The sequence below is a fragment of the Lactuca serriola genome, chromosome 4 (assembly GCF_051521515.1).
Source record: "Lactuca serriola cultivar US96UC23 chromosome 4, Lser_US96UC23_V15, whole genome shotgun sequence".
Taxonomy (NCBI): Eukaryota; Viridiplantae; Streptophyta; class Magnoliopsida; order Asterales; family Asteraceae; genus Lactuca; species Lactuca serriola.
The window spans coordinates 372,142,172-372,166,065 of record NC_136411.1 but is presented as its reverse complement, the minus strand read 5'-3'; the positions used below and the strand labels follow the sequence as shown (position 1 = coordinate 372,166,065).

Sequence of the window (23,894 nt, the reverse complement as noted above, 5' to 3'; positions counted from 1 at the left end):
TAATTTTTTTTATATACAAGAAAAATAAATTGAAAAAGAACAACTAAAAACTAAATTAAATTAGCTAAAAATTGAATTGTGCAAATTTATAAAATTTAAGGTGTAAAATATGCGAAATTTAAAAACTAAATTACTAAAAGAATTTAACTTTTAAATTGAGTAGGCCAACATGTAACTTTAGAAACAAATTCCTGATGTCAATCGAAATAAACATAATTTTTTAAATAACTTAAAAAAATGAAAAATGAAGGGGGTCTGGGCCTATCCTGGTCCTAGGGTGGCTCCGCCCTTGGTACTGATTGTGGGATGTTGACCGCTAAAGTTTTGTGGTTATACCTTGGGCTTCCGGTTGGAACTAATATGTCATGGATGGAAGGATAGGAATATTATTATTGAACATTTTACAAATGAACTTTGTGATTGAAAATTTAAAATGGTATCCATTAAAAGAATAATTACACTTTCAAAATTGGTGTTAGGAAGTCTGGAATCCGTTCTTCAAGTGCTTGGAGAATATGACATACCATCTTTTGGGAGGTGAAATGGGTGAAAAGAAAGTATGTTGTGCAAAATGAAAGAATGTTTTGGCTTGCAAACAAGGTCTCTTCCTCTCCCCATCTCCTTCAATCAAGTTTAATAATCAATTAAGTATTAAATCATCAAGTTTATACAACACAACATCATCACACATTACAAGGCTAAATCTCATGACTCACAATGGAAATACACAAATATAGCAATAAAATACATATCAATAGTGACAAAATAATCCACAACAATTTTTAGCTATGAAGGAAGTTGAATCGATGTCTATTTGGTATCAGAGAAGAATGAGTTAACACTTGGCATGACCTCCGGTGGCCTTGTACGTAAAAACCTTCGTAGACCATGTTCTGCATATTTTTTACCCTCGTCTTGATTTTCGAGCACAGCTGTCGTACGATGAGCCTTATTCACCCTATACCATCATACCACAATTAATCCCAAAAGGTGCAAAGTACAAAACTTTGTTCATGTGGTTATTATCAGTTACTTTTAAAACGCCACAAGTCACCAATGACCTTTAGTCTTATGAATTAAATAATGATACAAATGTTCCTTTCTTTATCTAATTTTGATGTTAAAAAACATAAAACCAATACCTCACATCAGGGTTCATGACAACATTTCTCGTAAGTTGAAAAACACACATGCCTGTCACAAACGTCATCGCAGCCATCAAAGGATAAACCTATGTCAATATGTCATGTCAAATATCGTTAAAAGGATAGGAATATTAACTTTTTATTACAAAATCAGCAATAATAGTATTTATAAATTTAGTTAGAAAGATAAGAATAATCATATTACCTCTGGTCTCACCCATCGTGGCATTTTTGAAGAACTTTTGCTACTCTTCAAACTCGACAACTTTAAGAAAATATGTGTAGAATTTAGTGATTGACTCACAAGAAATTAGATGTGAGAGAAAATAACATACTGGCATGTATTTATACATTGAGAAAGTCATTGGGTTTGACTACAAAGTTGAAATTAGCCAACAGATTTGGGTTTGTGAATTTTGTTATTTAAAACATTATTTTATAGTCATAGGTTAAATTAGTTTACTTTGATTTAGTCGATACCTATCGATTTAGTGGCGGATTTAGAATTTTCGACGAGGGTACATCACTAACAATTTTTTGTTATAGTGTAAAACATTACAAAAAATAATAATAATAAATAAATAAATATAAATAAATAAAAAAAATTAATACTAAGCATTCAACAAAACTAGTTAGAAACTAGTAGTTGTTAATTGGAAGTTGTAATAAGTTATAGTTTAAATTTTTATATGAATGTTTGATAAAAATAACCGAAAGCTTTTAATATATATAAAATAAAATAATATATCTTATCTAAAACACACTATTGATTTAAATAAATAAAAACAAACAAACAAACAAACGTAATTATGTTAATATGCAAAATTATAAAAGAGTTTGTTGAACACTACTTAGATTTGAAAATTTTTGTTTTATCTAAAAACTAGAAAACAGAATACCTCCGAAGACTCTTGGTATTTCTCTTTATATGTTTTATATTTTCAATTGGAATATTTGTGAAATTGGTGATTTTAATTCATTTTACCAATATATATATATATATATATATATATATATATATATATATATACTAGTTGTGAGACCCGTATATTATACGGATTGATTAAAACAAAATGTTAAGTACGAACGATTAAAAAAAATTATTTGAATTTGAAATTGAAATAAGTGAAAATTATCAGAAAAAAAAATGCAAAAAATAAATAAATAAAAATTATGTGTTTAGTATGTACTAAACGGGTTAATTATAACAAAATGTTAAGCATAAAGGTTTAAACTGTAAATTTATTTGAAATTGAATTTGAAATTTAAAATTTGAAATTAATAGTCATTATGATAGGTTTAATTTATGGAAACAAAATTAATGATATATTGAAAATGAAAATTAAAATAATGATAAGTGGAAAATAAATATATCTCAAATTATAACAAAATGACATGTGGCTAATTTTATGAGAGAAGGACATGTGGCAAAGTCATTTTCATTTATTATGGTATATATATATATATATATATATATATATATATATATATATATATATATATATATATATATATATATGGAAGAGTTATATGGAAAATGAATCATTAGGGCAACACATATTTAAATCAATGAAAACATGATAACACATCACTTCTACAATAACTTCCACAATACATTACTTGTGAAGAAAGAAATGGACACGTGTCATTTGATTATTGGTTCCGGTAGATGTTGCCCTAGTTATTTGTTTTCCATAGAACTCATTCCTATATATATATATATATATATATATATATATATATATATATATATATATATATATATATATATATATATATGAACAACAAATTAGTTAAAAAAGAAAACACTTTCAAATAGATTGAACAAGTTAAACATATTTAAATTCAGCCAAAAGATTTTTTTTATTATTTGCAACCTCCTAAATTGTTTTATTTAAAAAATTAGCTTATATTTATAATCGGATTTTACATACTAATTATTTATAATTAATTTAAAAAGAACTGAAGAAAATTTGTTGAAAAATACAAATAGCTTGTATTTTTGTCTTAAAGAAAATACAAGTGGTAGAAAATGAAAACCAGGTGCTTCAGCCTCTTGATTTTGGTCATGCGCAAGGAATTTATACATATTACGCAATGCTGTACATCACATTCTGAACTTTCCAGACCTTTTTCTTGGCTTTGAAGGACCATTTGGTCATTTCATTCCTCTAAGAAAATTTGAAACTCGTTTACAACTATATATCATTGATTCAAAATTGATAATAAATACCTAATGTATGTATATCTCTCTACAGGTACAAAACTAAGAATTTGTGAAGAATGGACAAATTCAGTTTGGTTTTAAAAAAAAAAATTGTGAAGCAAAAAATACATGGCTTATTAATAGAATGGCTTAAGGAGACAAAATAACAAGATATTAGTTCTATTATCATGTTAGGTTGACATATAAAAAAGATAATAATAATACTGATTTAGTTTTAGTCTTGTTCAAAAATAAAAATAGTTACTGATATAATTAATGGTGCATGAAGTGCATTGGGGACCAGAAGGACCATAGCATGTAAATGTGTATGAATCTTGATATATGTCTCTATCTATGTATTAGTATAACTTATGCAGTTATACATTTGTCGCCAATTTGGCGGGGATGATTGCTATAATGCGCCTCATTACTCATAATTACAGAAACAGCCCCTTGATTTATAAAATAATTATATACTTAGTCCTTGTTTTTAATTTAACATAATTATAATTTCTACATTATAATTTTTAATACGTATTAATTACAGTTTGTAGTCCTTATAGTTTTAAATTTCAATAACTATATATTTTGTTTTTATTTTTCATTTTACTAATTACAGTTTTAGTCTTTATACTTTATAATTTGCATTATGGTCTTTATAGTTGTTAATTTAAGATAGTTATATTTTTAGTCTTTATAGTTTGAAATTTGTATTAATTATAGTTTTAGCCTCTGCAATAATTAATTTCAATAAATATATGTTTAGTCCATGTAGTTTTTAATTTTAATAATTACAATTTCGATCCTTGTAGCTTACATATAAACCAGGACATCCCCGCTAGTTTATATACATGTATGACTTGTAAATTTGTAACATAATGATATCTTAGTACAATTTTCAATATTTTATGGTTTTTTAATAGAAATGTAAAACAATGGCGAATTTAGTTTTAAAAAGTTGAAAAAAATAAAATTTGATGTGAATTGATAGTTGTAAACTGTAGCTTATATTTGTATATGAATGTTTACCAAAAAGAAACTTAAAGCTTAAAATATGTAAAATTACGTAAAATGATTTATCTAAAACGTACCTTTATTCTTTTCATAAAAAAAATAATTAAGTCAATTATAAAAGAATTTTTCTTATGAAACTCTACTTGAAGTCGTTTTTTGATTTGACGTTTTTTGTTTATTTAAAAGCTAAAAGCTCCTACAACCGAACGATTTCTTTTTTTTTTCAAGCTTTTTCTTAAAAGTTAAAAGGTAGAAGCTTTAAAAAGTTGTGTGTTGATCACGTCCTTAATCTATTTCAACTTCGATTTCGATAATCTTTATATCCACGGAAATGTATTGAGGAGCCCCCACAATATTATCTAAATATTTTAGACTAAAAAGTTCTCAAAAAAATCCATATTTCATGCAAGAAGTCTAAAACATCACTTTTCCCATTTTTCCCCTTAGAATCCAACACAAACCAAGGGCTTGGATTGCGTAACCAATATTATTAACATCCAATAGGGTCTAAACCCAATTACCTTGAAGCCCAATGCCTTTACTTGATCCATTTATTGTGCACAATCCCGAAATAAGAAACTTCTTGAAACATGATGTTACAACTCTCCCATACTTAAACTGGATTTTGTCCTCAAAATCTGTCTTGATTACAATTTCTAAAACAAAACCAACATATTCTATAAACTCCCTCTAACCGTTTCGAAATCAAGGCATCTTATAAATAGAACTCGAGAGACCATTCGGAAAACCTAACTGCCAATAAGCAACCTAATAACTTGAAAATGCTCAATCGAATCAGTTGTCTTTCTCTCCCTAATGGTATGACCCAAATGTCAGAGAAAACCACACAATCTGGGAACTCTCTCCGAACTACAACCACAAACCAACTTCATCACTATACTCCCCAAAACCGGAAACCCATCAGTTTACACTTCAGAAACCTTACCTTAAAACTGATGATCATCCATTCGTGGAACCTACCCCTAGTCCCTGACTAGGGACGCCACCAAAACATGCTGAAAAAATACTCAAGATATACCAATCGCAAATTCCAACCAATCCCAAATACGAAAATTGTGCCCAAAACCTTACTCACGTGTCTTCCTGACAAGTCATTAGCAACCCACTGCTCCCACGAGCATAATGATGGTACATCCAAGAACTTCACAAATCATCCAATTCCTTATCTGCTCAGGTGTACCTCCACCCGACAAATCACTCAAGACATTTACAACGAACTTCATGACTCGAGATTCCATTAACCGATATCCAACATTGGTAACCAAACTCCTAATAAACAGCCCACGAGCAAATGGGGTTCATAATGTAAATACTTCACAAGGGGCTTCTGATACACAACTATTACTCCCAACAACCCTTAACTGCCCACATGATCTAAATCAATTGTTCATTGATTCCCCCGACTTCTAACAATGCACTAACACCTAAAGTAGCACACGTGGAAAAATAAACAATTATGGTCACTGGGCCCATAGCCTATGTGTGGAATACCCCTACAAGGTCCTCAGCATAAGTTTGGATCACCCCCATACACACCGATAAGGAAACTTATATCCAACCCTGGATCTACTTTGTTCTTTTTTCTCATAATCTTTTTTCTCATAACGACTGGATGTAGTCGCGGTGTGCAAGACAAAGGAAATACAGATGTGCCCAGTGGGGGAACTTTAAATCACCAATGCAGACCATAATGCATGAAGGAAAGGTGCCTCTGCACACACGATGATTCCTATATTTGTCAAGCTAAAGTTTTTAATAGGAAATAAGGTTTTGCAGCACGGCCTCCGGGCAAACATCCGGTTTCAGAGGCTTCTCCCTTGTACTGTCCTTTACAATCTACAGTCTCATCGTTATAGCCTTTTCTCACCAAAAATCAAAAATAAAATAAAATTCTACTTAACCTAAACCTAAACCTAACAACTTAAATCTTCAATCTTGAACTTCTGTTATTTGGATTTCAGCCACTTTGTTGCTTGATATTCAATCTTCTTATTTCTCTCGCCTTTTTTTCGAGAAGTCTTGAACTTGGATTATTGTTCTTCTTTTTGTGGTGTTCTTTTTTATTCATTTTTCTTCTTTGTTTTTGTTGCTTTTCTTTAATCTTATTCATTGTTTCTTTTTTATCTTCACTTTTCCAATTTCTTCCTTTTTTGTGTTTTCTTCTTGTCTTTCTTCTTGGAAGGTCTAAGGAATTTCACCATGTAACATAGGAATCCAATAGTGAAAATGGAGTAATAGCTAGAGGCTAACATGAACACCTAATGATCATTGACAATGTGTCAATATTTACTAAAAGGTTGGGGCATGAATCAAAAATGGGTGTTACCAAAAAAACTTGGTCCCAAAAGATGTGAATTGGGGGACCCACTTGAAAGTTCATCAAGCACCTCAATGCAAGGTTTGATAAACAAAATCTATCTAACTGTCTACTCTAGACCCCTAGAAAAATGATGACCTGTCTTAAAAAGGTGGTGAGAATCTAATTAAGTAAGGCTCGGACGAGACTTGGGAGTACTAAGGGATACTCCCCCCAAAATCAAGATGCGAGTCTTCAATATCTTCAATGTCTTCAAAATACCTTACCAGGCTAACTTTTGTTCACACACTTCGGTTTGACCAACCATATCCCTCTGCACCTAGACCTAATCAAGCTACTTGCATCTGACCCCCACACAAGCGGTCTTAAAGTGGTCTGTGAGGCTCAAAGCGTGTCCCATTTATCAAATACAAGGAATTCCATATCAAGACCTGGAACCAATCTATGATTCGATATTTATGACTTGCCGCTATGGTACTTGTAGTGATTAGAAGAAAAGAGATAACAAAAATGCATGAACTTAAACTAGGATGCATCTAAAAAGTATGAAAATTAGAAGATAAAGAAACAAAATATATAATATTTTTGAACTTTTTTTTACAATTTTTATGAATGACCTAAATGACTTACTCTAAATGCAACTATATACAACCTAAATGCAATAAAAAATAAAATGTAAGAAGACCACACCCCAAGCTTAAATTGAAGCATTGTCCTCAATGCTTAGGATGATAGTAAAGAAGGATCGTACCGGGATCAAGGTGGAGGAGGCCTGTGAGGACGGTACGGAAGCAACACATGGGTCGTATAATGATGAGTGGGTGGAGTTCTTGGCCGCCTAAATACACATGGATAAAAACTGTTGGATAAGGTGTCTAAGTCCATAACTATTTCTGGTATGTACTTGACCCGACCCGGCATGGTCCATTTGGGTTGCATGGCACCATGCAATTGGATAGACTAAATGAGAGAAATAACACTTGTGGTTTATTATATATTATAAGTTCTAATATATTAATAATATTATTTAATCAGTTTGATCAAGAATTAATTTTAGTATTAATTAAGTGATCAAAAGATAACTAATTAAATATATGGGTTGATTATGTAAATCATCCATAACTTATATAGTGGGCTAAGAGGCTCCATGGATAATCAAGTTGGGTTGAACCCATTGGATGCTCCATGGAGGCTCCATGGGAGTTACAAACCCATGGGTCATGGAAATGAAGAGTCATGACACATTAGGGTTTACATGGTGTAACCCTAAATGTGTCAACACTATATAAAGCTCATGTTTCTCCCAAAATTGGCTACATATGCATACTTGAGGGCTAGAGCCGATTTTTAGAGTGTTATACTTTCTCTCCAAGTTTACTCCATAGCATTTGGTGTTGTGTGAAGCATTTGAGGCATCACACTTGGTGTGCTAGGCTCACAAGGTTTCAAGGATCAAAATCAACAACAAGGTATGTATTTCTATCTTTTATTCAAGTTAAAATTGTTCCCCATGTATACTAGATAGGATCATAGCCTTGGAAATCAAATTTGCATGATAATTAGACAAACATAGATCCAAGGTTATTAGGGTTGCATGTACACTTAAGAAGTGTTAGAATGCTCAAAACCCATCAGTGGTATCAGAGCCTAGGCTAGTTTGTTTGTTATTTGTGCTAAATAGTTGAAAAAGGTCGATTTTGTGCAATCTTCTTGATGAACTCGCCGAATCCATGGGGGGACTCGCCGAGTTCATATGTATCTTCAACCTACTCGTCGAGTAGCTTCGTGCACTCGGCGAGTAGGAGCCACAGAATGCAGATTTTCGACTTTTGCGGCTGGAAATGGACTAGAAACATTACCCTAGACTGTTTTGGTGTTATAAAACTTGTTTTAGATGGTGTAATGTTTGTTCTAATCCATTTACAATGGCAAATATCAATTTTTCATGATTATATGTGTTCATATGGACTTGAAACTTTGATATGGATATTCATGTTCTTGATCTTATGAATTTAGATGATCAGAGGAATTACTTGTAACCTACTTGGTAGTTTAATTCTTGATCATAATGTGTTTTAATGGAGTCGATAACTTGTCCTCAAGTTATGGAAAACCAAGAGTCACACTTGAATTAAAACCATTAAAAGAACACAAGAGTTAGAAAAATGAAGAGTCTTCATTTTTAATACTCTAATTAACTCATAAGTTACAAGAAATGAAAAGTCTTGAAAGTTTACAAAACTTGCCCTCAAGTTTTGGAACAAGTAAATTCATATTAAAACTTTAGCTCCAACCCTTAGAATTTTAAAAGTTAAAGTTCAACCCTTATACTTATAATATTATAAGTTAATAATATATATATATATATATATATATATATATATATATATATATATATGTATGTATAAGACCAAAGTCGTCTTACCGCTAGTACGCCTCATTCACGAAGCCAGTCTATAAGGTGCGTATAAGGTTGTTGCCTATAAAATAGCAACTTAATGGGTGTCCACTCTCACCCACCGCTTGCTTGACTGGTGGAGGGTCGTTAGCCGAACGGGTAGGACAATGACTTAAAAATTCTCATTAAAAGTATAATGATTATTATAAAGTAACTAAATGTTTTATAAATTCCCAATCTTAGTTACTTTAGGAAAAATGTGAATAAGGTGCTAATCCATGAAATTACACTTTGCACCTTGTTTAAGTCGTTGGTGGAGCGTGTGTGGTTTACCGGCACACTAACTTCGACTAAACAAGGAAGGCAAAGGGTGACTTAAGGTTTTTCATGAGGTCGGAAGGAGAGCGTGTGGTTTACCGGCACAACGATTAAGTGAAAAAATATTAAGGGTACCAAGTAATTTGCATGGTTACTTCACACCTTGTTTTGTGATCCTCGGTATCCCAATCACAAAACATGAAGGGCACACTCGAGATTGAAACATGTCATTGAAAATTTCAATGAATCTCAAAGAATCTAGGAATTTCTAAAAACCAAATAAAACCTAATAATTTATATTTGGTTTTCATGGTGGAAATTGGTGAATCGTCATTCACCTACCTTTCAAATATGTTATAACTTGGATTACGGCATCCCTCTTCTAGGTTATAATATGTTGTGATTGGATCCTATCCTTAATATTACATTTGGGTGTTTTATTAAGGACTATCTCTATATCTAAACTAAACTTATCTTTCTTCTCTTCAGATGTCTTCCAATAATTCTACTCCTGGCTCAAACCCTACTGGCTCCTTCTCTCTCATGAATCTTTGTGGGAGAGTCATCTTTGATGGATCCAACTTTACTAACTGGATCAGAAACATCAGGATGGTCACTCGTTACGAGAACAAGGAATATGTTCTTGACAAGGAGCTCAAGGTGCCTAAGCCAACTGCTACTCCTGAGGAGCTTGCTGAAAGGAATTTCTAAAAACCAAATAAAACCTAATAATTTATATTTGGTTTTCATGGTGGAAATTGGTGAATCGTCATTCACCTACCTTTCAAATATGTTATAACTTGGATTACGGCATCCCTCTTCTAGGTTATAATATGTTGTGATTGGATCCTATCCTTAATATTACATTTGGGTGTTTTATTAAGGACTATCTCTATATCTAAACTAAACTTATCTTTCTTCTCTTCAGATGTCTTCCAATAATTCTACTCCTGGCTCAAACCCTACTGGCTCCTTCTCTCTCATGAATCTTTGTGGGAGAGTCATCTTTGATGGATCCAACTTTACTAACTGGATCAGAAACATCAGGATGGTCACTCGTTACGAGAACAAGGAATATGTTCTTGACAAGGAGCTCAAGGTGCCTAAGCCAACTGCTACTCCTGAGGAGCTTGCTGAATATGAGGCTCATGAAAGAGATGCTACCAAAGTGGCATGCATCATGATGGCCACCATGACAGCCGAGCTCCAAAAGTCCTATGAGGACTACTATCCTTTTGAGATGCACCAGGATTTGATGGAACGCTACCATCAGAGTGCTCGTCAAGAGCGATATGAAATCATCTCCTCTATGATCACAACCCGAATGAAAGATGGTGAACCCATCACAGCCACATGCAGAAAATGCAAAGGTATGTGGATCGATTGATGAAGTTGAATGTGAACTTCCCTGAGGAGTTAGCAATAGATATTATTTTGCACTCCTTACCTTCGTGTTATGATCAATTCCGCATGACATACCACATGAATAAGGAGGAAGTTACACTTAGAAAACTTCAGGGACTCCTAAAGACCGCAGAATCAGGTCTTAAAGGTAAGTCGGTTGTGACCACTCATGCTACTACTCCAAACTCAGCACCTGTCTTGGCAATCGGGAAAGGTAGAGGGAAGAAGAGAAAGAACCCTTCGAAGGGTACCAAGGGTAAGACTCTTGATGGCTCCTCTTCTAGAGGAACCAAGAAAGGTTTCGTTACACCTTCTTCTGATCCCAAAGAGGCTGAATGCTTCTATTGCCACGAAAAGGCGCACTGGAAGCGTAACTGTCCAAAATACCAGCAAGATTTGAAGGATGGGAAAGTAAAACCCATCCATGCAGGTATTTACACTATATCATCTAATAATTCACTCTATTCTAACTCTTGGGTCCTTGATACCGGTTGCGGTATTCATATTTGTTCTGAATTGCAGGAACTAAGAAGAAGTGAGAATGTGGAGCATGGAAAGATAAACTTAATCATGGGGAATAGGAAAGTTTCACCTGTCACCAAGATTGGAGTTTATACTTTGTTGCTTAGTAGAGGATTTACTTTAGATTTGAATAAATGTTATTATTCGCCATAAATGGCAAGAAATGTTATTTCCTTTCATGCTTTGTATAAACAAGGTTTTACCTTTTCTTTTGATAATGAAATTGGTGGAATAAATGCTTTCTTTAATAATGTGTTTTATTTTAAAGCATTACCTTGTGATGGTGTGTATGAAGTTGTGTCTGTTGTAGATAACTTAGGAAATAATGTAATGTGTATTGATTCTACTAATGATAATAACTTGGATAAAGCATCATTATGGCATTGTCGTCTTGGACATATAAGAAAGAAACGCATAGGCCAACTCCAAAAGGATGGAGTCTTGGAGTCATTTGACCTAAGTTCAGATGATAGTTGCGAGTCATGCTTACTTGGAAAAATGACAAAGTCACCCTTCACAGGTTCATGTGAGAGGGGTGAAGGTTTGTTGGATCTTGTACACACGGATGTGTGTGGCTCCAACAAACATGCCACAAGGGATGCTAATCGTTATTATTTGACTTTTACTGATGATTACAGTAGATATGGATATGTCTACCTAATCAAGAATAAGTCAGAGACTTTTGAAAAATTTAAGGAATTTAAACAGAAAGTCGAGAATCAATTGGGCAGGAACATTAAGATGCTTCGATCCGATCGTGGTGGAGAGTATCTTAGTACTGAGTTCCTCGACTATCTAAGGGAATGTGGGATTGTCTCACAATTGACACCTCCCAGGACACCACAGTTAAATGGTGTAGCTGAGAGGCGTAATCGAACCTTGTTGTACATGGTTCGTTCCATGATGAGTCGAGCTACGCTACCAATCTCATTTTGGGAGTATGCCTTAGAGACTGCCACCCATATCCTTAATTTGGTCCCTACAAAGAAGGTTGCCAAAACACCTCACGAGATGTGGACTGGAAAAGTTTCTAGTCTAGCCCGCATCAAGGTTTGGGGTTGCGAGGCTTTCGTGAGACGCGAGACTCTTGAAAAGCTCGAACCTCGAAGCAAGAGGTGTATTTTCATCGGCTACCCACAAAAATCCTTTGGTTACCTCTTCTACAGGCCTAGTGAGAATGTGGTCTTTGTAGCAAGGAGGGTTGTCTTTCGAGAGAGAGAGAGAGAGTTCATAAGCCAAGGAGAAAGTGGGAGGCTAATTGACCTTGAAGAACTTCAAAAATCAAGTGGTGAAGGAACCTCAAACCCTAGCAGTCAACTTGAGGAGGAACCTCCTGTTGATCCAATTATACCTCCAGTTGTACCTCTGAGGCGTTCCACAAGGGTTAGGAATGTACCTGAGCATTACTATGGTTTCCATATTACTGCGGAAGGTGAGACACTTATTAGTGATGAGACACTAGTAGGCTTGGATGAACCTAATAGCTATGTGGAAGCCATGGCAGGCCCTGAGTTTGCTAAATGGAAAGAGGCAATGGATAGCGAGATACAATCCATGTATGACAATCAGGTCTGGGACTTGGTTGACAATGTGCCAGGTCGTAAGATAGTTGGGTGCAAATGGATCTTCAAGAAGAAGACCGACATGGATGGTAATGTAAACACTTATAAGGCACGACTGGTTGCAAAGGGATTTTATCAAACTCTAGGAGTTGATTATGATGAAACCTTTTCACCAGTAGCCAAGATTAAGTCTATTAGGGTATTGTTAGCCACAGATGCATTTCATGACTATGAAATATGGCAAATGGATGTCAAAACTGCTTTCCTTAATGGAAAGTTGGCTGAGGATGTTTACATGAATCAGCCAGAGGGTTTTTTCAGCACATAGTACCCTAATATAGTGTGTAAACTTGATAAATCCATCAATGGATTAAAGCAAGCACCACGCAGATGGAATCTTTGCTTTGATGAGAAAGTCAAAGAGTTTGGCTTCTCTAGGAGTGAAGATGAATCTTGTGTATATGCCAAGGCTAGTGGGAGTATAGTTAGCTTTTTGGTACTGTATGTGGATGACATACTACTCATAGGAAATGACATTCCAACACTGCAGGAAGTTAAGTCCTGGCTTGGGAAGTGTTTTGCTATGAAGGACCTAGGAGAAGCTGCCTATATTCTAGGAATAAGGATTTTGAGAAACCGGAGTAAAAGACTAATTGGACTTAGTCAGAGTACACACTTGGATAAGGTGCTGAAGAGATTCAGCATGCAAGATTCCAAGAAAGGAGAGCTACCCATCCAGAGTAACACTAGACTGAGTAAGACTCAGAGCCCGAGTACAGAGGATGAGATAGCAGAAATGAGTCGGGTACCTTATGCTTCGGTAGTAGGCTCGATCATGTATGCTATGACATGTACTCGTCCTGATGTAGCCGTTGCTTTAAGCATGGTTAGCAGGCATTAGGGGAATTCTGGTAAGGCTCACTAGACAACGGTAAAGAACATTCTCAAGTACTTGCAGAGGACTAAGGACTGGGTCCTTACCCTCGATGGGAGTGATGACTTGAGAGTCGTAGGGTATAGTGATGCTAGCTTCCAGATTGATAGGGATAATTTTTGCTCTCAGTCGGGCTGGGGCTTTACCTTAAACGGAGGAGCAATCTCTTGGAAAAGTTCCAAGCAGGAGAGAGTGGTTGATTCAACTTGCGAACCAGAGTATATAGCGGCAAGCGAGGTGGCAAAAGAGGCTATGTGGCTAAAGAACTTCATCGGAGACCTTGGAGTTGTACCAGCTATATCGAAGCCTATAGATATTTTTTGTGATAGTGAAAGTGTTGTTGCCTTAGCCAAGGAACCAAGGGATCACGGGAGATCCAGAAACATTGACAGAAAATATCATTTCATCAGACATCGTATAGAAGAAGGACTTCTCGTGGCAAAGAGGGTATCATTGGATGAGAACCCGGCAGATCCCCTCACGAAGGGACTGGGTAGGGTTAAGCATCTCCAGCATGCTAGGAGCATAGGGCTGAAGGATGATATTAGTCTTAATAGTTAGATAATTTTGAAATTTGTAAAATGTAATTGACATTTGATGATGAATAAAAGTTGTGTTTATTTATGAGTAAAGTGTTGCTATCTCTTGTCAATCGTTTACTATTATTTCTTTTGCATGTTTTGACTTCCAAAATATTTATGTTTTTTTACATATTATTCAAATTATCCACAGTCATTCATATGTTGGAAGTAGATATAAAGTAAGACTGCCATGAGTTGGTTGTAGAGGTCTAAGATGTTGGACATGGCCTCAACACTCATGAGTGCTCATAAGTTCTGAGTATTGGATTCAACCCACGCTCGCTAGTATCACTTCATGGAATTTTATCTCGAGTGATCGTGATACGGTAATATCATATAAGTCTTCAAACCTAGAGATATGACTTGTTAACTATGAGTTAGTTATGCATTGAACATGCGAAACCGCATTGGTAACTCGATGTTATAAAACGTGCGTTTGTGTGTAATTTAACAAATAGTAGAACAAGCATATGAGTCGAAGTTTATCTGTTGCTTCTTAGATTAGAAGCTGATATCTGGGCCCCTCGATGATTTTGTTTTGACCTATGTACCGGGCCTAGTCAGAACTAAGTTGATGTGTTCAATCAAGTTCTTTGTCAAACAAATCGGAAATCGGGAAACAAACTGTTGGACAATAAGTAAGACATTGTTCCATGTATTTGTCCGACTGATATATAGAACAGAGGATTATATGATCCCTTGTCTGAAATGGCGTACCATTATCTTCTCAGTTCCGAGAAACCTTGAAAAGAGCTATGATTGTCGATCGGTTCCTGAAGTCATACTTGCAGTTATAGTTATTAGACTTATCCAAGTAGGAGACTGTTGGATAAGGTGTCTAAGTCCATAACTATTTCTGGTATGTACTTGACCCGACCCGGCATGGTCCATTTGGGTTGCATGGCACCATGCAATTGGATAGACTAAATGAGAGAAATAACACTTATGGTTTATTATATATTATAAGTTCTAATATATTAATAATATTATTTAATTAGTTTGATCAAGAATTAATTTTAGAATTAATTAAGTGATCAAAAGATAACTAATTAAATATATGGGTTGATTATGTAAATCATCCATAACTTATATAGTGGGCTAAGAGGCTCCATGGATAATCAAGTTGGGTTGAACCCATTGGATGCTCCATGGAGGCTCCATGGGAGTTACGAACCCATGGGTCATGGAAATGAAGAGTCATGACACATTAGGGTTTACATGGTGTAACCCTAAATGTGTCAACACTATATAAAGCTCATGTTTCTCCCAAAATTGGCTACACATGCATACTTGAGGGCTAGAGCCGATTTTTAGAGTGTTATACTTTCTCTCCAAGTTTACTCCATAGCATTTGGTGTTGTGTGAAGCATTTGAGGCATCACACTTGGGGTGCTAGGCTCACAAGGTTTCAAGGATCAAAATCAACAACAAGGTATGTATTTCTATCTTTTATTCAAGTTAAAATGGTTCCCCATGTATGCTAGATAGGATCATAGCCTTGGAAATCAACTTTGCATGATAAATAGACAAACATAGATCCATGGTTATTAGGGTTGCATGTACACTTAGGAAGTGTTAGAATGCTCAAAACCCATCAAAAACATGGTCACGCAAAGGAAGCATATGAAATGGCTCGATATTTTCTTATGAAGCGACATATTTGCACGGGTACCATCGCAGACTTTGCGCGGGTAAGGGGCAGTCTCGCAGATCATTGCGCAGGTGGGGTTCCGGTATCGCAAAACTTGCACGGGTGGGGGATCAGCCGCGAGTTCACATCAGATTGCAACTCGTGTTGGCGGAATTCTGGAGCTCGGATTTGCGCGACTGGGGCTAGGTCGTGCAACATTTGTGCGGGTACCCTGGCAAGTTGCAGATTTTGACATTTTTTGTAATTTTTTGCTCCACGGTTTTCTTCCATACTTTATCAAGATCATTGATAAACCTCAAGATGCTTATTTTTAACCAACTTCAAGCCTAATGTAACATCCCGAATCCAGGGTTGCTAGTTTAGGGTTTAAAATGAAAATGTATAAGGGCAACTCAGCGAGTCCATGGGTGGACTCGGCGAGTAGAGTCGCGACTATGGTCGCGTGTTAAGTGGCCAACTCGGCGAGTCGGCGGCTGGACTCGGCGAGTTGGTGCTGGGTGAAGAAAACCCTAATTCTCGGGATTGGGCCCTATATAAAGAACATAACATCCATTCCCCCAGCCTCTTTACTCTCTCTTAAGTCCAGAAACCCTAGTTGCCATGTGTGAGAGGATCAAAGTGCATTTGGAGGCTTGAAGAAGTGATTATTGAGGAAATTTTGAAGGTTAGGAGGCTTGGAACAAGGGGATTTGCTTAGATTCGGGTTTCATTGTTGTTGGGGCTTCTTTTCTTGAGGTATTATCTCGTTCTTGGGTTGTATTCTTATAGATGCATCATTTTGGGGTTTATGGGGAAACATATCTTGTGATGTATTGGAGTTTAGAGGTTAGATCTGAGGCTGGAATGGAGAAAGGCTTGAATGCATAAAAGTCCCTGTTGATGAGTGTTTTAAGGAGCTATTTGTCCCAAACCCTAGCCCTAGAGTGTAAAAGGCCTAGATCTCTTTGGATTCACGTAAAGTTTGCCCCTTTACGTGATGGATGGGTTGTAGGAGGCTAGATCTACGTTTTGGATCAATTGCATGGCCTGGAATGCTTCTGTATGGATTCAGACCGGTGGTACTCGGCGAGTCACATGGGTAGACTCGACGAGTTGCTTGAAGATAGGCTGGAACTCGACGAGTTGGAAGATCAACTCGGCGAGTTGGATGAAGATGGCCTGGAACTCGAACGAGTTGGAAGAACAACTCGGCGAGTAGGTTGAAGATGGCCTTAGACTCGACGAGTCTGTTCTTGGACTCGGAGAGTCTTGTCGAAGAGTCCCAATCTTTTCTGGTTGAGCCGTGAATCGGTGAGTTGTGTGTGAGTGGACTCAGAGTCATTGGACTCGGCGAGTCTCGGGGTGACTCGGCGAGTTGAGTCGCGGATTGGGGGAATTTTGAGCATGGGAACTCGGCGAGTCATCGGGTTGACTCGACGAGTACAGTTAGTCAGGGGTTGACTTTGACTTTGACTTTGACCAAGGGTTGACCAGTGATTTCCAGGGGCATTTTGGTAATTGTTGGATATTGTTTTGAGTTCAGTGCCTTGGTGGTTGTCCAGTGGTGGAGGTCGTATCAGTAATCGGAGCAGCTTGGGTTATCTGTTCAGTCGGCAGTTTCGAGGTGAGTTATCCTCACTATATCAACAGGGTCTAAGGCACCAAGGCCAGCCCTTATCGGATTGAGATCCGGGTAGTTGTTGTTATGTTATTGCTTTGATATCTTTGCATCCTGTTAGCTAGGATGGTATATGTTAGAGACCTGATTGAGATCGGTATCCTGAGAGATAGGGTGATGCTATGCTAGTGACTGGTTAGGTCGGTATCCTGGTTAGGGTGATGATATGTTATTTGATCTGTTTGATCTACTTGTTGACTGTGAATTGCTATATGATTGTATGTATATGTGCACACGGTTGTTTGGACTGGAGTTGGGTTGAGGCGGGTCCTGCTTTGTGCTGTAGTCCAAGATACCCAGGGCGGACCGGTTGTCCTGAAGGCCCAGTGAGCGGTCCGGATAGGTTGTAGGCCCCAAGAGGGTGGACCAGACGTGTCGAGGCTCGGAGAGTGGACCAGGCAGACTGAAGGCCCGGTGCGGGCGGACCAGTCATACTGTAGACTCAGAGAGTGGAACAGGTAGATTGAAGGCCCGGTGCGGGCGGACCAATCACACTGTAGACTCGAGGTATGTGGCTCGACTCGGAGGGTGGACCAGGTGGATTGTGGGCCGGTGCGGCGGACCAGTCCCACAGTAGACCCGAAGTGCATGGCTGTTCTGTGATCGGATATGTTATGGCATGTTATGCGTGTATGGTATATGTGGTTGGTATTTGGGGGTATCTCACTAAGCTTTCAGGCTTACAGTTGTGGTTTAATGTTTTTCAGCTTCTTCAGGAGACCATGGCAAGGCGAAGGCGTGATCGTACCGCTCCTCGTGTGTATATTGTGATGAGATTCTGGGAATACTTAAAATAAATTGTATTGAAAACCTTTTTGTAATAAACTTTAATGGAATCGGGTTGTTTTTGAAAATTTTAAATTGGTTGAAATTTCTGGTCGTTACAAGTTGGTATCAGAGCCTTGGTTTGAGTGAATTGGAGGAACACTCGTGTGACTCCAGTCTCAAATCGAGGAGAGTTTTCAAAAGAGTATTAAAATGGTTTTCAAAATGAGTAAAGGAGGACGCAGAGGTACGATCAGCCGGAGCCAGTAAGTAACCCCAAAATACCATACATGATATTTGTTTTTGAGCTTGTTAGAACAGCATGCTAGTGCTAGGCTAGGAATCTTCAGGATTTCATGATAATGTTGCCTGATTTGTGATGCCTGTAGCCTAGGGTTTCCTTGTGAGAGATTTCCAGTGTTCCTCTAGTTGTGAGGGTTGAGCGTTGTTATGCATGTTTCTCTAGGGTGTTGTGGTAGTACTTCATACAAATATGGGTAGGTGTGGAAGGTAGTATGGGCCCGTACTACTGAAATCACAGGACCCATACGCGTATCAGGGAAACCATGACCTCTAGGGTTGGGTTGAGAGAGTTGGTTCCCGGGATACTGGGAAGTGTCTGAGTTTTTGTGTGGTGTTTTTCAGTATGGAGATTCCGAGGCATGCTGGGAGTGGATCCGGATCAGGATCGGGAGCAGGAGAGGGAGTTCCGGGCGGGTCGGTATCGCCCGAGGTTATTGGTCAGATGAGCACGTGCGAGTTGGATGCAAGGATTCGTGAGATCCTGCATGATGAGATTGCTGAGTTGTTCCGGGCTGAGTTGCCGGAGCTGTTTGGGTTGATCAAGACCGCCATGGTTGAGTATTTTGATGAGCGCTATGCATCTCTCACAGAAACGGCGGCCGCGGCGGCTACAGCAGCTGTAGCAGCGGCAGGGGGAGGAGCTGGTCGGGGCTTTCAGTATCGGGACTTCGATAATACGAAGCCTCCCACCTTTGATGGAGTTCAGGACCCGATTGTTGCTATGAGATGGTTATCGGACATGGAGGGGTGTTTCTTCACGTGTTCATGCCCTGCTGATCAGAGTGTGAGGTGTGCTCTAAACCTGTTGAGGCTCGGGGCGAAGGATTGGTGGAGATTGACCACGAGGTCATATTCTGATGCGTAGAGGGTTGCGGTTTCATGGGATCAGTTCAGGGAGATGTTCAGCACTCACTATGTTCCGCGTGTTGAGAGGGAGAGATTGGCTCAGGAGTTCCTTGAGCTGAAGCAGGATTCGGAGTCGGTGACTGAGATCACCAGGATGTTCACTGAGAGGGCGATGTTTTGCCCTGAGTTCGCTTCAGAGCAGGCTCAGATGTCTCGATATCTAAGCATGCTCAAGAGGGATATCAGACAGTTTGTGTCTACACAGAGGTGCGAGACCTTGTTGGAGTTACAGGAGGCCGCAAGGCGGCGTGAGTTAGAGATTGAGTTGCAGATGCGTGAGTTGAGGCAGGCTCCAGTGCAGTTGCAGCCAGCGCCAAAATGGTCCAAGACCGTTGACTCTAGAGTGGGGGATCTGAGTAGCCACACTTGTGGGAAGTGTGGAAGGAGTCACACCGGAGTTTGTAGGTCCGGTGGTGCATGTCGCAAGTGCGGAAAGGAGGGGCACTATGCGAGGGATTGTCGGCAGACAGCACCGGTTCGGGATTTGAGGATTTGTTACCGTTGTCATCAGGTTGGACATTTGAGGGTGAACTGTCCACAGCTCGCTGCAGGACCGGTGCAGGCTCCAGCACCGGCCACTTTGAGGATCACGGGTGGAGGTCAGGGTGAAGCGGAGCCCCCAAGGGCTCAGGGTCGTGCTTTTCAGCTTGCAGTAGAGGAGATCGGAGCAGTACCGGATGCAGCTGCGGGTATGTTTCTTCCTTGATGTCTTGTTATCTTATGATCATTGTGGAGTATTATTTATGTGCTTGTATCTTTGTGTGGTTCTTGGTGTGGTATTTGTTGTTTTTGAGAGTTATGGCTAAGGGTTTAGTTTTGGGAATTCCGTGGTTATCATTTATAAGGGGTTGTTAGTGGAAACCTGGCATTGGTCTGAAGGCCGGGTAGCATCTGTCTTCTGAGGAGTGGTTAGCTATAGATTGAGTTTCTTTCGAGCGGGAGGATTAGTGTGGAATTGTGATTTTGTGAAGGTTGCTAGTGCTAGTGGGAAATCAGTCCGTGTGTAGGTGTGGTGTTGCGCAGGGTTGTTTTGGGAGGACGGTGATAGCGACCGGTGGTTCATAGTCAGTTCCCTAAGTGGGGGAGAATTGGAAAATTCTCCGGATGATCGATGAGTATGTGAGATTGTTGAGCTGTTTGGGATTCAGCAATGCTCTGTCAGCGAAGAGCGTAGGCTGGCATGAGTAAGTGGCAGACATGCGGGGCGGAATACAGACCAAGGGTACTTATTTGCGGAGGGTCTGGGTTCAGGCCGGGATTGAGTTGTGTGATGGAGATAGCGTTCGGAACCCCTAGAGGGCTAGAACGGTATGCATGGGAAGATTTCCCGGAGAGATAGCTCAGAATGATGAATTCTAGTTGAGCGGTCCGGATAGACTGAAGGACGGTGGGCGTACCAGTCAGGCCGAAGGCTCGGAGAACGGTCCAGCTAAACTGAAGGCGCTGAGAGCGGTCCAGATTGGCTGAAGGTTCTGAGAGTGGTCCAGATTAGCTGAAGGCCTGGTGAGGCGGTCCAGTCATGCTGAAGACTCTGCAGCTATTGTTCGATCGGTTCGAGGGTATCGTTTGTGTATGTTGCGATGTGATATCATTTGAAGGCCTGGCCCCGGGTAGTGATCTTGACTAGTTGAGATAATGCATGGGCTTGAGAGTCCCTGCGACCAAAGTCAGAGCTTGAGTGTTGGATGGATAGCGGTTACGCTATGAAGGAATGGTGTAGCGTTGGGCGAGCACCGTGGCATTTGTCGGAGTGACAAGGCGGCCAAGTGGATTCCTTGGTAAAGGAATGAGAGAGGAGTGTAACTCCAAGAGGGAGTGCAAGTTCATGGAAGTGAAAGTGGCAGAGCAGAGTTATGATTAGGGTGATCCGTGTATGGTCTTTGAGCAGCGTGTTTGCGGCAGTGGAACGGAATCACATCCGGTTTGGGATGTCAGCTGAGGTCGCGGAAGGAATTACGTGGGTGTAGAGCCAAGAGGCTCGGAAGGGATACAGGGAGGGAGACTCGGGCTCTCAATGTGATTCTAATCAGGGAAGTGCGTATGTAGTGGTGGTTCATCCTGGGGATGTTTGGAGATGTCGTCAGTATAGCGGGTTTTCCCAACCCGAGAGTGCGAGGGTTAGTTCGGCATGTGTATGTGATTGCAAGAGGAGAACTCATGGGATTTCCTCTGATCAATGTGTCTTTCTGTCAGCAGAATGACTAGAGTTGGACTCGAGTCGGGAATCCGGTGGGGCATGGTTATTTCTAGCTCATATGGGTCGAGTGATGGTTGTGATTTGGAGCAGTGTTGCATCATGAGTAGTACTCAGTTGTTAAGTGGAGTTATCAGAGGGTAAAGTCGGTGGCCGGCTTGAGACAGTGATCAGGACACCGCAAGAAAGGAGGGAGTGAGTTCCGATTTCGATGGTTGTGTTTTGAGGAACCTGGCTGGGTTAATGCCAGGTGATGCGTGGCAGGAGTATTTCTAAGAGTTGAGTTGTTGCAGGCTTTGAGGACGGAGCCTAATTTAAGTGGGGGAGAATTGTAACATCCTGAATCCAGGGTTGCTAGTTTAGGGTTTAAAATGAAAATGTATAAGGGCAACTCGGCGAGTCCATGGGTGGACTCGGCGAGTAGAGTCGTGACTATGGTCGCGTGTTAAGGGGCCAACTCGACGAGTCGGCGGCTGGACTCGGTGAGTTGGTGCTGGGTGAAGAAAACCCTAATTCTCGGGATTAAGCCCTATATAAAGAGCATAACATCCATTCCCCCAGCCTCTTTACTCTCTCTTATGTCCAGAAACCCTAGTTGCCATGTGTGAGAGGATCAAAGTGCATTTGGAGGCTTGAAGAAGTGATTATTGAGGAAATCTTGAAGGCTAGGAGGCTTGGAACAAGGGGCTTTGCTTAGATTCGGGTTTCATTGCTGTTGGGGCTTCTTTTCTTGAGGTATTATCTCGTTCTTGGGCTTTGGGGTTTATGGGGAAACATATCTTGTGATGTATTGGAGTTTAGAGGTTAGATCTGAGGTTGCTACCTCAGATCTGGAATGGAGAAAGGCTTGAATGCATAAAAGTCCCTGTTGATGAGTGTTTTAAGGAGCTATTTGTCCCGAACCCTATCCCTAGAGTGTAAAAGTCCTAGATCTCTTTGGATTCACGTAAAGTTTGCCCCTTTACGTGATGGATGGGTTGTAGGAGGCTAGATCTACATTTTGGATCAATTGCATGGCCTGGAATGCTTCTATATGGATTCAGACCGGTGGTACTCGGCGAGTCACATGGGTAGACTCGACGAGTTGCTTGAAGATAGGCTGGAACTCGACGAGTTGGAAGATCAACTCGGCGAGTTGGATGAAGATGGCCTGGAACTCGAACGAGTTGGAAGAACAACTCGGCGAGTAGGTTGAAGATGGCCTTAGACTCGACGAGTCTGTTCTTGGACTCGGCGAGTCTTGTCGAAGAGTCCCAATCTTTTCTGGTTGAGCCGTGAATCGGTGAGTCAAGGGATGACTCGGTGAGTTGTGTGTGAGTGGACTCAGAGTCGTTAGACTCGGCGAGTTGAGTCGCGGATTAGGGGAATTCTGAGCATGGGGACTCGGCGAGTAGAGTTAGTCAGGGGTTGACTTTGACTTTGACTTTGACCAAGGGTTGACCAATGATTTCTAGGGTCATTTTGGTAATTGTTGGATATTGTTTTGAGTTCAGTGCCTTGGTGGTTGTCCAGTGGTGGAGGTCATATCAGTAATCGGAGCAGCTTGGGTTATCTGTTCAGTTGGCAGTTTCGAGGTGAGTTATCCTCACTATATCAACAGGGTCTAAGGCACCAAGGTCGGCCCTTATCGGATTGAGATCCGGGTAGTTGTTGTTATGTTATTGCTTTGATATGTTTGCATCCTGGTAGCTAGGATGGTATATGTTAGAGACCCGATTGAGATCGGTATCCTGAGAGATAGGGTGATGCTATGATAGTTACCGATTAGGTCGGTATCCTGGTTAGGATGATGATATGTTATGTGATTTGTTTGATCTGCTTGTTGACTGTGAATTGCTATATGATTGTATGTATATGTGCACATGGTTGTTTGGACTGGAGTTGGGTTGAGGCGGGTCCTGCTTTGTGCTGTAGGCCAAGATACCCAGGGCGGACCGGTTGTCCCGAAGGCCCAGCGAGCGGTCCGGATAGGCTGTAGGCCCCAAGAGGGCGGACC

General features: G+C 39.5%; 1 protein-coding gene across 1 annotated transcript; it reads right to left on the bottom strand.

The window, feature by feature from the left end:
• Window positions 1-622: 622 nt before the first annotated feature.
• Window positions 623-1,468, bottom strand: LOC145100768 (uncharacterized). The gene is made up of 3 exons (XM_079037908.1): window positions 1,351-1,468; window positions 1,143-1,231; window positions 623-958 (listed from the first exon to the last, which is right to left on the bottom strand). Exons 1-3 carry the CDS (start codon window positions 1,372-1,374, stop codon window positions 811-813), a joined length of 261 nt encoding a protein of 86 aa, XP_078894034.1. The 5' UTR covers window positions 1,375-1,468; the 3' UTR covers window positions 623-810.
• Window positions 1,469-23,894: the final 22,426 nt, after the last annotated feature.